Below are 16,465 nucleotides of genomic sequence, written 5' to 3' on the forward strand. Positions count from 1 at the left end.
CTATCCCGAGCACGATCTCTCCGCCCCTCCTCTCTCTCTCTCGGCAGGATGCGGCAGGCATTTATCTACATGTGTACTATATGCGACCGAGAGCGATGGCTGTCGATCGTCGGCACGACGATAGCCCCGCTGGCACGAGCAGCCCCGGACGATACTTATGAAATGATGCTTTTTCAAGACGCGAACGGGGGCGTATCGAATTCGCATCGGGGGTTATTGGAGCGGCGTCGTTTGTACCGGCAGCTTCTGTTAAATTGTTAATTCGCCCGGGCTCTGTTGCGGTTCTTGTTCGATCGGTTGCAAATTCAGATAACGGCCACGATGTTGTTTGCAGAATAACGGATGTCTGAAAGCAAACGTTCCCTCGCTACCTATCCCACCCACCTGTAAATGCCGAGGGTCACGTTCCCGGCACAGTTTTGTCTACGCCGGTGCCGAACGATCAGATCTTTTCGATGATATCGCGGCGGTTCAATTTGTTCGATGCTATTTGTTGCTACGAAATTTTTCGTATTGTTTTATTTAGGGAATTCTTGTCGAGATCCTATACTATGATATGCTATATATTATATTAGATGTTATACTAACATATACATGTATATACTATACATGTATATACTATACATTATATTAGACATTATACTATATATTTTATTATATATTATACATTATACTATGTATTTCATTATATATAGTAAAATATATATAATTTATTATATAGTAAAATATATATAATTACAATTTCACCGCTTTTTGCGGACGCTACATTTAAAATAGAATAGAATAACTAAATAAATAACATAGTAATAAAAGCACTGTAATAACGAAGTAGGCAATAAATAATAAGTAACACTACATTAGGAAGAAACAATTTTAGAAAAGTATAATATTAATTTTAATAGAAATATCTGAAATTTGCTGCACGTAATTTTCCAAAATTCAATTTGCTCGACGCGTTTATAAAATGTAAATCAATTATTAAATTAGAAATAATAATTTCCAGAGACCTTGCAATTAATCGGGCATGCACGTTCACTTGCAAACGTTTGAGTTTATACATTCTTGGGCTATATACCCCGGCCATGAATTCCGCTAGCGTGAAATTTCAAATTTCTGTTCTGAATTATGCTTTTGAACTGCACGCCGGTACGAGGAGAAAGCAAATGACCGCACGAGAAAATCCTCGTCGAGTGTGCGCGTGGTGTGCTTTTTCAGGAGTCATGAACGCCGAGGACCAGTTTACAACCTTATATAAAATGTAAAACATTGAAACGGTTTTTCTTATTCCGCTGTAGCCCGCCGAGAGAGCCCATTTTCTTGCCGCGGTAATTGTTTTCATTACTCGCTGATTGTCGGATGGATTGTTGTAAGAAGGAGAATAATTTATTTCCAGCTTTTTCTTATTCTATTCTATTACCGATGAAAGATTGCCGAGTCTACGCACATCGAGGAGTTCCTTTATTTATAACCAGTCCGCGGATCTTCGTGCAAAATAAAGATTGCCTTTAGTTATAGCAAGAAATGGGAACTACGTAGACTACATTATTTCTTTAACGTATTATTTACTTGACATAACTGCGCTATTTATTTGCTTAATAATTTTCGCGTACCTACAGATTTTTGTAGCAAATAAGTAAAATCTAGAATTTGTTTATAACTATAATATCATTTGAAGGTAATATTTTCAGTGCATATAACACACATAGTAGGATGAAAATCTAACCCTAAGTAATTATTTATTCCTTAACGATGATTTCATTTAAAATGTCTAGTGTATTATTGCCATGATAGACTTAAATTAAAAAATACAAAAGAGTACTTTATTCGCAGCTAGTGTAAATAAAAAATTTTTTAAAAAAGTATAAGGTAATAAAAATTTCTTAAAAGTGGAAACACAATATTTAAGTGATTCACGATCATAGCATACCAGTTAAAGGTTCGGTGAAAGTGGAGGAATCATTTTTGTAAATAACACTTTATGTTCCCTCCGCGCGTACTTAATGATAAATACGATGCAGCTTTGCACACGTTTCCGAGGTTACTAATGAGATTTTCATATCACTGCGTGCATTCGTCATCGTAATAAAGACGTCCACGTAAAACCAGAACAATTTCACATCTTGAATGCGGCTCTCTGCTCATCGTTCCACTAGCCGGACTATACTTTACAAAAATGAGAAACGTGATTAAAATATGAATAGAATATTCATTAAAACGTGCATCGTTCTTGAATTTTGGCTTCTGTCCCAAAAATGGATGCCGCCGGTAAATATCCTGTACCACTTTTCATATATTCATGCTGGTTGGTTTACGTTCCGCGCAGAAAGCTATAATATTTTCATCCGCAGATTTAAATAATAATAAAATGCTCGGCGGGGAGGATTCCTTTCGTCGGTTGAAAAGCTGGAATATCCATCCGAGGCATATCGCGTTATTATCAAAGTGCTCCGCTTTGCCAGAAGTTCGCTCGCGGATCACAAATTGCTAATCATCACTGCAAATCTAACTTGATTTCGTGTTGACGCAGCTAATAATTTTCCTCCGAACGCTGCTCTCGTATGTTCGCAATCAGGCCACACGCAATTAGTCTAAACAAATACTTTAATACCTTCGCGGAAACACAAACGTATTACGGTGAAACGTTTAACCCCTTGCCGTACCAGTTTCTTTGCAAATACTATGACTAGAATTCTTTCGATCGTATTAACCATTTGCACTCGGAGTCATTTTAACTGTAAACTCGAAATAATTTTTCTGGTTCGTGTTATTTCCATTCTATTTAACAAAATAAATTGTTAAGCATACAAAATTTATTCTTATGACTCCCATTCTTGTGAATCACAGAAAAATAGGAAATCGATAAATTAGTCTTTCAATAATTGCAAATACTGCTCCCATTTATAATACACTATGATAAATATCCAATTACATAGTATACATCATGAAGTATAATATCAATAAAATTATATATAATAGTATCAGTTAATTCACCTCTCATAAATAAGTATACAAATTCTAATCATCAAGTATATGTATTTAAATAGAATTTTTTGCCATAGAAATAGGAAATCAATAAATTATTCTTTCAATAATTGCAAATACTGCTCCTATTTATAATAACGAAATATAATATTAATTGAAGAATAAGATAATATAGTACCTGTTAATTCACTTCTCATAAATAAAAAACAAATCCAATTCATCAAGTAAATATATTTAAATACAATTTTTATCTGCAACACATAGCTAATCAATAAAATACTTTAATTTCTTGAGGAATTGTTAATAGTAGTGACGTTAATGCTAATAGCAACCGATCATCAGCCGAAGGGTCGCAGAATTCCAAGAAGGGTTTTACACCTGCGCAAAAGAGGCTAATACGTGTCTGATGGCTCCCGGAGACCCAGCCCATCCACGGTGGTTAATTTAGCATACGAAAAGCGCGCCATAGCCCAGACATTAATCCTGGAGCCCGCCTGGTCGCGATCCATGGCAAACGTTACCGGTCCGGCTGGCAACATTTATTGTTAAACGTAAATCGATACTAATTCAGCCGGCGGTCGACGAGCATAAATACCATCGTGGCCGAGATACTCTCGCGCACGCGGACACGCGCGCTCGAACATTATCATCCTTAGCAGCTGAGGGCAAAATTCACTCGATTGACGAATAAACGTGCAACGATCACGTTTTCGTTCGTTACCGGCGAATAAACAACTGCATTTATTCGAAACAGGTTGGTACGAAGAAGAATCGAATTTTTATTCGTTGTTCGCGGCTGACAGTAATCGAAGCACTGTAATTAGATCAGTGTACAGAGATTGACACACGGTAACTGGAAAAGACTCGTTAACTGGCGCGCAGTAATTAACTTTTCACCTTTTCGAGGACATAGTAGCTCTTTCAAAATCTACTAAATAATAATATCTTGTTAATTATTTCGTCTATCTTATAGATTTATAAAAAATATGTTATCGATATAAAAGACGTCAATACATAATTGAAATGTTTTAAAAAAAGCGATACAGATAAAAAGCCATTTTTGATACGAACTCTCAACGATACTTTAATAGAATTGACGGACTTACATTGTAACAATTTCTTTAGCAAAATTATCTTTATTCGCGAAAGACGATTTTTTATTCACGAACGAATTATTCTCGAATAAATCAACGTACATGAATCATTTCTGTATGCATTACCAGCTAATGAACTATTCGCGAATGAATTATTCCCCAACTGGTTCTTGGCGAATAAAATAATTCGCAAATAAAATTACTCGATTATTTATTAATTCGAGTAATTGTCTAAAAATAAAAAGTTATTCGGATAATGTCGAACCGTGGCTAAGAGGCAGCGACGTGAATTGAATTTTCGTCGTCAAAGGGCGACGCCGCTTATGCGAATTTAGCATGCGGCAGAAAGAAACGTGCGAGCTGGTGTGCAGGGTGGTGTGAAAGGGTGGTAAAACAGGGAGGGGAGGAGGTGGGGGTGGCAGAGGGAAGAGGTTTGGGGAGAGGCTGGTTAGGTGGATATGTGGGTGGTGGTCGTGTTGGTCGATGTGGCAGGGCAGCGCAGGGCGAGCACGAGGTGGTACAGTAGAAGGTGGATTCAAAAAGAATGAAATAACGGATTGGGTCGCGGCCAACTGGCCGGCTTCCAACCAATCCTTAGCCGGCTGGATGCCGGAGTATATTATGTATACCATTCACCGGCCTTATATCCGTGCCCCGTGGAATCGTCCCGATGCGTCCCATTCAAAATCATATTTCCCTGTGCGTTGTCCTTAAAGGGCATCGGGAGGGGTGGCTAGCCCGAAACAATAATTGGGGAATGAACGATTCGCCGCGTCGCTTTGGTGCCCGTGTAACATCGACCCCCCCTCCCTCTGTCCCTCACGGTCCGCGGGTAGGCAGCGCGAGCGCGAGAATTTCGCAGCGTTCATTAACAGATACTCGACCGATTTTCGTCACCCGTCGAACCGGATTCACGGTGAAAAATTTCTCGCTCGACTCGCTCGCAATTATCTGGATAAATAGAGGGAAGGGCCGGCGCCGTTTTTCGGGGCGTGATGAAATTATTAAGTAAATCGGGGCAACGTTTCGGAAGCCGCCGCTCTCCGCTCTCTCTCTCTCTCTCTCTCTCTCTCTCTCGATGCTCCCGTACGCCAAGCCGAGAGAACCGATTTCTGTGTATCCGCGAGGAAAGTTCAGTCGCTCGACGGATTCTGCTCCGTTTCGCTGATAGTCGCGCTCGGCTACGCTCCCAGCACACACACCCCCCAGAATAATTAGATTCGGGAGACGCGTGCTCCTCGATCAGACTTACGGGGATGGATGCTGTTGTCTATGGCCAGCGGAGTCCTGCCAAATGCGCCGTGGCTACCTTGATACGACTATATCGATTAATACGTCGGATCGTTTGTGTCTCGAAATGGTTTATACTGATCTAATTAGTTTGACAGTTCTGTTAGCTGATATTTAACGTATGATGACTCTTTGATCATTTCTATATGAATGAACTAGAATCATAGTGGCTTAAGTGATATTTTCTTCATTGTACGGGGCGAGAAGAGTTATTATTTATTAACGCGTGTATTGCTTAATGTTCTTTACTATTAACAGAATATAGAGTTAAGTTAATTTATAATAACTTTATCATTTATTTCACTTCTATTTTAGACATTTTATCAAGTAACAATTTTTGAAAGCGTGACTTAGGCTGCTATATTATACTAATCCCTTCATACATATAAATTGTTGTGTCGCTGGTTTCTTCTTGGATATAATTAATTTTATATTTATCGAATATAACGTATAAAATATCTTTATGCCTTTATTTCATTTATTTTTGAATACAAATATTGAACGTAGCTTCTTCGATAAATATAAAGTTAATTACACTCGAAAATAGACCAAAATATAAACCATTTCTACAAAGTGATTTAATATGTTGGTCAATCATTGATAAACTAATTAAAAAATGATATTGTCAATTTCACATTTTTCTTGAAAAAATATGTTGTTTCCAAGATATTTGAATGAAAAGTTTTCAAATGAACCCTCGGCATACAATATACCTAATAATTCTGTAACTAACCGCAGTTTCACGATGTAAAAATAAGAAAACTTGCAGGTAAGGAATTCCTTTCTCTGATTCGCCAATAATTCGCAATTTACCGTCGCCGTGGATAACAGAAGCAAGTTGTAACAGAGAAGGGAATCAAACGGGCAAGTTAGACAATTCCGAGTTCAATCCTCCGTATTCCACCTAATGACTGCTGCGGCTTAAAGCTTTAAATTGCCCTTAGTCCATCTACCAAATAGGATTTGCCGATGTTTAGATCGCTACCTCCCCCGCGAAAGGGTTTTCGGGGGTGGGACGGTTAAACCACAATTTTGAATGAATCTATCAGGCTGCAAGGCCGATTACTTGATGTATGGATGTCGGACGTTGCAATTAGTCTGTCTGAGCTATATTAAGTGTCACAATCCGTTCGCTTCTATATTAATTAAGGTATCGACATAATTTTTCGTAAGCCTTATAAGTAGTAGACTACGAATTTTATGCATTTATGGTAAGGATGAGTAAATTGATATTACAAGAGTCGAAAAATATCGATTGATTATATTCGATTCATTAAAATTGTTAGAGAAAGATAGAAATCTCCAAGAGGCTTCCATTCAGTAAAAAATTGTAAATTGCTATATTTATGTATTTTATTTTATATAAATATAGCAATTTACGACACGTATAAGGAGAAATAAAAGGATCTACAATACATAAAACAGAAAATAAATGAATTTTCATTAAAAGAGTTTATGTAGGTTATGTTGCATAAATTAGAGCTATTAATTTACTGTCAATTAGATCGTATTTATAGAAACATTTCTTACTGATTTTAAGTAATAAGTTTCTTCTAATTAGTTACAGGCGACGCTGTTAAAATGCATCTTATTTTAAACGTATTTCATTTCATTTTAGTTTCTCGTTTCCAAAGAAGCTATTTATAAAATAAATTACTAATCTTACAACGACGTCGATTTTCTGTTAGTATGTCAATTTAACATAATAACGACGATTAATATTTATTCGAAATATCGTGTGTACTCCATACACTGTTACGAGATCGCACATGCATTGTTTCTATTTTACGAAGACCGGCGCCAATTATTCCTCTAAAGATTATGCTCGTGGCGAGGAATTTTTAATTAGCAGCATACCACCGTCGTCAATATACCAGTGTCGTCAATAAGTTATTGTCTCGCTACACCAAAGAGGGATAATTGGAAGTTTCAGAACTTCTGATTGAAAGGAATGCTTTGGACGTTCGAAGGAAACCGAAAGAATGTGAACAGAGAATTTCTGTCACAAGCACGGGACACAAAGGGTCCGCCGAATCTCCTGTTCGAACCTGTGCACGAAAATCAAACTCCACGGGAAAGTTGGCAAGAGATTCTTCAACGTCATTTTGCAAAATCGATCATCGCGATGGATCTCTAATTATTCGTAGAGAAAGACTAGTCATTCTTTTTTTTAAACGAAATAAATATTTCATGCGCCATTTAGTTGTGCACATTTCTGCAAACCAACTGTTCTTTTATTAAATGAAACAAATTTTTTATGTACCATTTAGCTGTGCACATTTTTGCAAACTTTTTGCTTTTAAAAAATCGATAAAAAAATATTTTTTTCGAAAAAAATCGCAAAAATGGTCCTCGGAATTTTGCGCAATTTAAATGGTCTTTTTTTATGGAATTTGAAGGTTTTCTTTAACAGCTCTTACACTCGGATAAAAAATGAAAGAAAATTCTATAATAATGAATGTTAATAACAAGAATTTTTCTGTAAAATGATCACATGCATTTACTTGTGATCTGCAATAAGTAATTCGAAAAATATACAAGATCGGATTGTTTAAAGTAATATTTTACTACAGCAAATCGCTTGACGTGTTATTATTACTGGAGGATTATTATCAGTATTGTAAAATATTTCAATGATATATGTATTTGACAACACATAAGTCGTTGGCTTTGTGTCCGGCTGTTCTACGATCTGTTCAATCTGCTCTGCTTCTGAAATAACATTTGCAAACAACATTTTTATATTACGTATGTTATTATGCGACTAAACTTTTCAAATTTTTGAACCTTTCTTTAAATTTTAATTACTAATTTTGTCGATTTGATTTTGATTTGAATTTCGTTGATTAATGACTAATCTGTTTATAGATGATGTAATTTATTATAGATGACATAATTTATTATACAAAAATAAAAGAATTAAGGAAGACAGCAGAATTTATTATACAAAAACGAAAGAATTCGCGCGAATTAGGTGGATGATTATAGAAACCTGATGCTTCAAAGGAATGCTCATTGATGCATCAACGTCGCTCTTAATTTCTACCTTCGTCAATTCACTCTGCGCGCTGCGACTCGACGGCTCTAAATTTTTCTGCAATTTCTACGTACACAGAATGCAACCAAACGACGTCTCTGAACTGCCAAGCAACTGGCGTAGAGCTGCGAAGGAGCTCGATAGAATTTTCTATAATTAACTCCCTACGTCGAGGCTAACTCGACTGCACAAGCATGCAATTTGTTATTCGATCAAAGCTACTCGACAATCGACGTAACGAAGTCTGGAAATGTTCAAATAAAGATGAAATATTAGTTTCCGCTCTATGACGATTAATTGCGTCAGCAAATAATTCAAAGAGGTTCTGGCGAAATGATGTTTTCTCAAGGGGAAATGAGAAGCGTGAGCTTTGTTAATAATATTCACTGCTATTAGTTAGCAAGGTTAAATTTAATTCGGGATGAAAATCTGACGGTGTTCTCGAGTGATGTCAAATATATTTTAATTGTCTCTTACGTATTTAGTTAAAATATGGTATTAAAAAAGAAGTAGCAAAGTAGATAGGGTAAAACAGAAATAGGTGAATTATTGTTGTTAATTTAGCGAAAATGAATGCTTTTTATAAAGCTTAAAATACTACAGGTTTCTATTAAAATGACTCTGCTTGCAGAGGGTTGATAAAGAGGAATTCTACCATACTTTAGTTTTCATCTCTTTAAAAACATTATGCATGATTACTGATACATTATTCATCGAGCATCTTAGAAGGAGAATAAACATCTATTTTCGTTACGCTTGCTCTCAGTTTACTCGTAATAGGAGAAACAGATATATTATTTCCGATAACCACGATTTATCGTGTAGACACGTAGTGGCAACAAATCAGACGCATGCTCGGCAATTAGAATTTACAGCTTCAAAGCGGAGATAGCGGCGTGGTTGAATTCCTAACCTCGAAATCTAACGTAGCGAACCCTTCGCCTACATTGTATCACCGAACAGAAAATTAGCATAATAAATCCTGTTCAGTCGAATACTCTACTATTTTTCTACCGAATGCAGACAGCTAATTTCTATGCAACGTAAACGCGAACCAAGTAAAAATTTTGATCTTCCCTCAATGATTTTAATGGAATGAAAATTAAACGTTAATATTTTTAAATATTATCTATTTTATTTATTTATTATCTATTATATTTTTAAATCATAACTAGGATTCACTCTGAAATAGTCAGCAATTATATTATAAAATATAAAACGCGTGGTTTTAATACGTAATTGACGTTAATAGATTCAACAATTATTCAAGTATTAAAAAAAGGTATATAGTAAAAGAAAATGATAGAAAAATATGTACGCTATCATCTAAAAATATTTAAACACAAAAAATTACGACTGTTGTTGAAGTATTTTAAATTAATACACAGGTAAATGGTTCAACAGCAATTATTAAAGAGAATATGTTATTTTCTTTTTTATCGAATTTACAAACAATTCAAATCATTTCCACGCCAGTCTTATAATATCTATGTTTACGAAGCACAAAAAATCATTTTATATAAAACCTACAATTTTATGACATCACGAAGCTCGTAGGACGAGGTTATGAGGGCGGTACCTTCAACGTGTAAGTGAACTTAAATAAATAACTATCGTCAAATATGCAAAGCCCGTTCCCATTAATATTTCACGCTGGCCGAACACGAGTAGATTTTTCCTTGAAACACGCGAAGGTGTGATACAGGGAGATGTCCGTATCCTTTCCCGATGGAGTTCTCGCGGTAAACGGATTGCAATAAATAAAATTGCCGTTGAACGAAATAAAATCACTTTGAAACTTCAAAGTGTCAGGAAAACGGATATCAAATTCTATGCATTTAAAATTGCTACGGACGCAATAAATCAATTACAGGTAGATCGTAACAGGATCGTTAACGGGGCGCGATCGTTCTCGGTAATTCAATGGATTAATGTTCGGAAACACCTGCATGCAGAATGAAAGGTTGATAGAGATGGATTCGAATAGAAAGTGTTTGTCACGAACGAAACTGCAACTATCATATCGATCGGTATGATTCTAAAACGATTGAAAAACTATGACACTAAAAATTATGAAATTACACTATTATAGTATTATATACAAATTATACTATTATAATAACTACTATATTATCATATTTAATATAGTATATATTATTACGTTGTATTTTATGTATTATATTATATATTATATACTTTTATGTATCATTATACAGTATAATTAAACTAATATTTCGTTGAACGTTTATGGTCGCAAATGAAACAAACCTACATCATTAATTCATCCCACGAAACCAATTAAATAATTATCGATCGTATCACCCACACTAGTTCATGTCAGATATATTAATTTCTATAACGCTTGTAATTAAACCGCGAATTTTATTCATTTTGACAAAAATGAGTATGTCAAATAGTCATATTAATACTAGAATTATAATTTTGCAATAAAATATCATTACAACCCAATTGATTATTGTTTTTTGCGATTTGCAAAGAAAATTTTTATTTTCTATAAAGATCCGCAAACTTCTTATAATATTTGTTGATATAATAAAAACATACCAATTTCTCTAAATGATTTTTAATGATTATTGACTGTCACACATTTCCGATATGGCGGCGTTCGTTCCGGCGTGCTTCGTCTTATAATGGAAGGGCGGGCCTCGCGCTTCGTTTAAAAATCAATCGAATCCCATTTAACGTTAACAATCGTTTGTTACAGCGCGGATGAAGGGTTCGACGGTACTTATCCAACGAACGTCGTCGTGAAGAACAATGGGACCTGCTTATACGTACCACCCGGCATATTCAAGAGCACTTGCAAGATAGACATTACCTGGTTCCCCTTTGACGATCAACGCTGCGAAATGAAATTCGGTTCCTGGACGTACGACGGCTTTCAAGTAAGTGATTAACTCTACCATCGTTCCCGTTGTCTGCACCCGTGCTCACTATACTGCGGATCTTCGTGCATATCTAAATTTTTAAAGATTTTTATATGTCAAATTTTTATATATATTTAATTGTTTGAAATCTGGAATACAACAAGATTTTTGGAGTAGCTTCAGAGATATGCAATAAACGAGATCTTGCCGGTATGCAATTTTAAAATAATTATAATAAAATTATAATTGCAGTAGTTATAATAATGTTAAATTTTTATATATATTTAGTTGTTTGAAATCTGGAATACAACAAGATTTTTGGAGTAGCTTCAGAGATATGCAATAAACGAGATCTTGCCGGTATGCAATTTTAAAATAATTATAATAAAATTATAATAATTGCAGTAGTTATAATAACCAAAAGTGTCTTCGCTATAATATTAGTACAACTACAATTAATATTAGTATATTCATTAAATGTTTTCACTTATTGAAATATGAATCTACAAAATTGTACGTTCGGAGCAAAATTTAAAAAATTCCGAAATATAGAACCGTGTATATGAAATATAATTTTAATTAGGGGTTGTAAAACTAAATTCTTTGAATTTCAAAAAGACATAATAACATATTAACGAAAACTTAATAAAAGATTTGAAAGTTATTGTTGGAAGGGAAAATTTATTTTTGCGGAATCGGTTGTGAAAAAATACGTCTCTACTAATAAATGTGTAAATTCACGCCGTATGAATACATTTACCGTGTAAATCACAATGCGCGTACATTGGCTAAACGTATGTAGATTCACTGAATTCACTTCATCGTGCACAATATAAATGTTGTTGATTTTTACTTAACTTCTTCTTTTGCATTGCATATTCATGTACACTGTCAATGCATAGAACGCGTATGAATATTCAGACTGTCACTGAACGGTTGATATAACCTGAAAAACTTTTCGGCCGCGAAAAAGTAAGTCAATAATATTGAAAAGGCAAGTCAAACATGACATATAAAAAATGAAGTTATTAAAACATGATGAAATAACTTATTTTATATCATATATTACAGAATAGCCCTTGTACAACTGCGTGTTATTTCTTATATAAGATTGATACGCATGGACAAAATAATTTTTAAAGCTGAAGGAAAAATTAAAAGTTTTCTGGTACGAAATTCTCTTGTTGATGCATCAGTGTGTGTGTTATTGATTCCGAGACAATATTTATGAATATTAATATTGACATAGAATTTTCACGATTGGTTTCATTGGGACGCGGAATGTCGCATAAACAAATAATTCAATATTTTTGCATGGTTATTTCTGTATTCTTTCTCTGTATGCTTTATTACGATTCCAGCATGGACCTTCGTAATTTGTAACAGAGAGGGTTTTATAAACTTTTATGATATACGCTTTAAATTGTTTACTTGTAACTCTTAATTAATGCAATAATCGTCACAGAATTGACTGGTATTTATTTTAGCTCATGCTGGACCATAAATAGAAATAGTAAAGAAATCTGTTAATCTAATTTCAGACAAATGTTCCATTAATTTGTTATATTTTCAATCATCAGAGGCATGAGTTTACACTGAAATTGATTAACAATGAATAATAAAAATTAAAAAAGAATTAAATTAGTTTATGCGATTAAATTACTCACTCAAGAATACACGATTAACAAAATATAACTTTTTCGATCAGTAGTTAACATAACCTCAATATACTAATTGATGAAATGAATTCTCGGTCAGGTCGAAATTATTAAAGATATCTAATAAATTCAAAAATGATTTCCTAGTGACAATTGTAATTTTTTTACTAATCTGAAACCTGTATTATTTTCTAATCTGTTAATCTTGAGTATTTACAAAAGAAAGGAACAATATTAAAGTAGAAATATTAAAAAATTGTCAGAATTTTGGCGTCCTCCGTTTATTAAACTCGTTAAACAGTATGTTAGTTTTATTTGGCACTCGTTCCTTGCATTACAACAGACAGTCATGATCGCGCAGAAAATATCTCACACACCAGGGGATGATACAAAATACAAACAAATAGAAGCACGGTGTATCTTATAGTTTCGTCAAGCTGTACTCGGGGACTAATTTAATGAAACATTAAACTCCCTCTAAATGAAAGTCCCAGCAAGTACGATAAACTCGTGCAGAAGTTAAACGGATTTTCTGTTAATGACACTTCGCTGTTTCGTGGATGCGGGCGGAGTCCTCCGTGTAGATTCCAAGCTGGGCAGGGTCAACATCGATTAGATCCTGGAATTTCCATCTGCGGCCAGTTTAAGAATTCGTAAAGACACGGCGGTACCACGTTTTCACGTATTCACTGTACCCGGGCACGGTTTACTTTTAATTTGGCACGTGCTGCCCTCGGAAGGGCAGCCAATTTAAGTGGACGTCCAATTAAAATTACATGGTCCTGGTTTCAAGACGCTCCGCAGGACTCTTAATCGGATGATTACGTTTATGTGTGTCGCGAGTTAGATCGCCCCGCGAAACAGTTTTAATTCGATTCCGATGCCGCACCGTTTATCGCCGCGCAGTTTAACCTTTTCTAAATTTAACGCATTCCAATGTGTTTTGCTTTCCTCGCTCTAGTCTAAATTATTTATAAAAGCGCGCGATGCGCTACATGAAATTCTCAATGGTACGTAGTCGGCGTTTCGGTCGGAAGTTAAATTAAACAGACGAATAAATTGAGTGTGCACATTCGTCGAAATTTAGTAAAACGTGACTCGATGCATAAAGAATGTTTCGAAATAGGGCGACTAATTGAGTTGCTTTATTTGTTAATGTTTGTTGAACATGTTTGGTAAGGGTGTTAGAGAAGTGCTTACTTGACACTTTAAATCAGCTTTTTACCGAGCCAAACAATAATTTATTATCTATGTATTTCATGTCTGTAAGCTCCCATATTATTATATAATTATTTAAATATATTAGACACCTTTCGCGATGAATAAAACAAAAGTAAAATATATACTGCTTCAAGAACGTTAATGTTATGGAAATATAAAAATGTTAAAAGATTCGATTATCTTACAATGAGATTTATAGTCGAATAACCGGTCCGTAATGTGTTAAGTATTTTGTTAATAAGAAATGGGAGTCCTATAAAATTTCGAAGCTATTAGGAAAAGGGTTAAGAAGATTTTTTGTTTTCACCCTAAATATTAAAAAATCTTCTTGCATATTGTAGTAGAAAAACGAAACAATTTTTCACGCAACCAAATATAATATTTCAGTAATGATCACACGATATGTACTATATATCAAGTATTTCTAAGTGAGTCAATCTCTTAAAGCATGAATTTTCTATGTATAAAGAAGACAAGTTGTAATGTAAATGACATTGACACGGGCGGAATGCTTTAGCGGATTCTGTTAACTGCAGATAATAACACTTCCTTTCGAGTTCGCAGTGCTCACGGTCTCGCATTACATAGTTCCATAAACGCGACCGAGCTTTGCCAACCTTTTAGCCAGCTCAAACAAAACTATGGTAATAATGTTTCTCGAAAACATTATTCCGAGAGGATTCCGAAAAATTCAGGAATCGCGGAAGGCGTATCTCGTGGACAAACGTATATAGGCGGCACCGGGGGCCCTGCAGAGAATTCACGGTAATGCGGTTTCTGGCTCGTCGTTTCGGTTGGTTAATATAATGGACGGCCATATTCGCGGTAAGATACTTCGACCAATTTCTTTCTCACCGATTTACGTACGGTCGACAGTTATTTAGGTCTAATTGTGAATTTGGAATTTTCATAAATTTTAGCCACGTCCTAAAATGTTGGAACGATAAAAGATTAATAGTTAATCTGGTATGGTTAGGGGTGGGTCGAGGAATGTATACAGAATTTTAGATATATATTTTTCTTTTGCTAATGTTTTTTAATAAATTATATTTTATTTTTCCTAGTACCTATCCTTTAATAGTATTTTATAAATAAATATACCTCTAATGGAATATTTGTAGAGATGATAGTATTTATAGAGAGAATAATATTTACAGAGAAAATAATATTTGCAATAAGGTCTACTGTTTTGTTCTCTTTATGAACAAATACATATTAAATAAATATTCCAATGTACCATCTTTTAGACAATATGATGGTGGCATATTTTAATACGATTTTACTGAAATAGCAAACACGTTTACCGACATCTATGGATCGTGATAGAAAATATAATGAACATTGTGGATTTAACGTCTCCAAATAATAGTGGGCTTTGATCTATGCACATCGGGGCGTTGATGTATATATAACGAAATGCAACTAATTACATAATATAGCATACACTAACGAAGCTTTAGAAAAGCTTACATTCTAAAGTAACCTTTCGAAAAAAGTGTTTTATTATTATTGTATCCTCATGAATAATATTTTTTATTATATTTATTATAGCGATTGTTGTTGTATCTATTAATATTTTCTTATTATAATTCTTTACTATAGTAATTAATCAGTTTCTAAATAATATAGCTACTTTCTTAATATATATTTATTATTATTTTATTTATTTATTTATTTAAAGAAGCACTTCTCTTATTATACATACATAAAAGATATACCAATACGACCGTCACACATTTCGAACAGGTTTTAATTTATCATTCGTTTCCACTTAAAACGGATATAATATTCGAAAATGCATTCCATCTTAAACTCGACGAAATAAATGAAAAATTAATTAACGTACGGATACAAAAATTTGATTTCGACATCCGCGTGAAGCATCGAAAATAACCTGAACTGCGTCCGTCCGTCGCTGGTGGATGTTTTTAATAATTAAAGTTGTCAACGCGAAAATATGAACTGCGAGTAATTTCAATTCCAGGATGTTTAATGGTTTCATAAGAAGAACAATAACTGGAACGAAGTGTAGTAGGTACGAAAGGCGGCAGAAAGGTGAAAATAGGGAAAACGGGAAAAGTGAGATACGGAACAGTTCCGCCAGTTGCATTCGATTCAGTAAATGACGGACTAAACGAAATTCGTGCTCCCTTTCCGATCATTTCTCCTACTTGCGCATCCTTTTGTGTCCATCCATTAATGCGACCAATTATACGGTGCACTTCGTACGAAACTCGATCAAAGAGCAATTAAATTCGGAAAAATCGAATACCGAAATGCAGTGACACGAACGAT

The 16,465-nt window shown here is 34.6% G+C and overlaps 1 protein-coding gene across 1 annotated transcript in view; it reads left to right on the plus strand.

The window, feature by feature from the left end:
- The window catches only part of Nachra7 (nicotinic acetylcholine receptor alpha7 subunit), a 246,500-nt gene that overhangs the window by 205,731 nt on the left and 24,304 nt on the right, over positions 1–16,465 (plus strand). The window contains exon 4 of the mRNA XM_078178125.1: positions 11,129–11,309. Within this exon, the coding sequence (XP_078034251.1) occupies positions 11,129–11,309 (181 nt within the window). The remainder of the gene's footprint in view (positions 1–11,128; positions 11,310–16,465) is intronic.

Source organism: Augochlora pura, chromosome 4 (assembly GCF_028453695.1).
Source record: "Augochlora pura isolate Apur16 chromosome 4, APUR_v2.2.1, whole genome shotgun sequence".
Taxonomy (NCBI): domain Eukaryota; kingdom Metazoa; phylum Arthropoda; class Insecta; order Hymenoptera; family Halictidae; genus Augochlora; species Augochlora pura.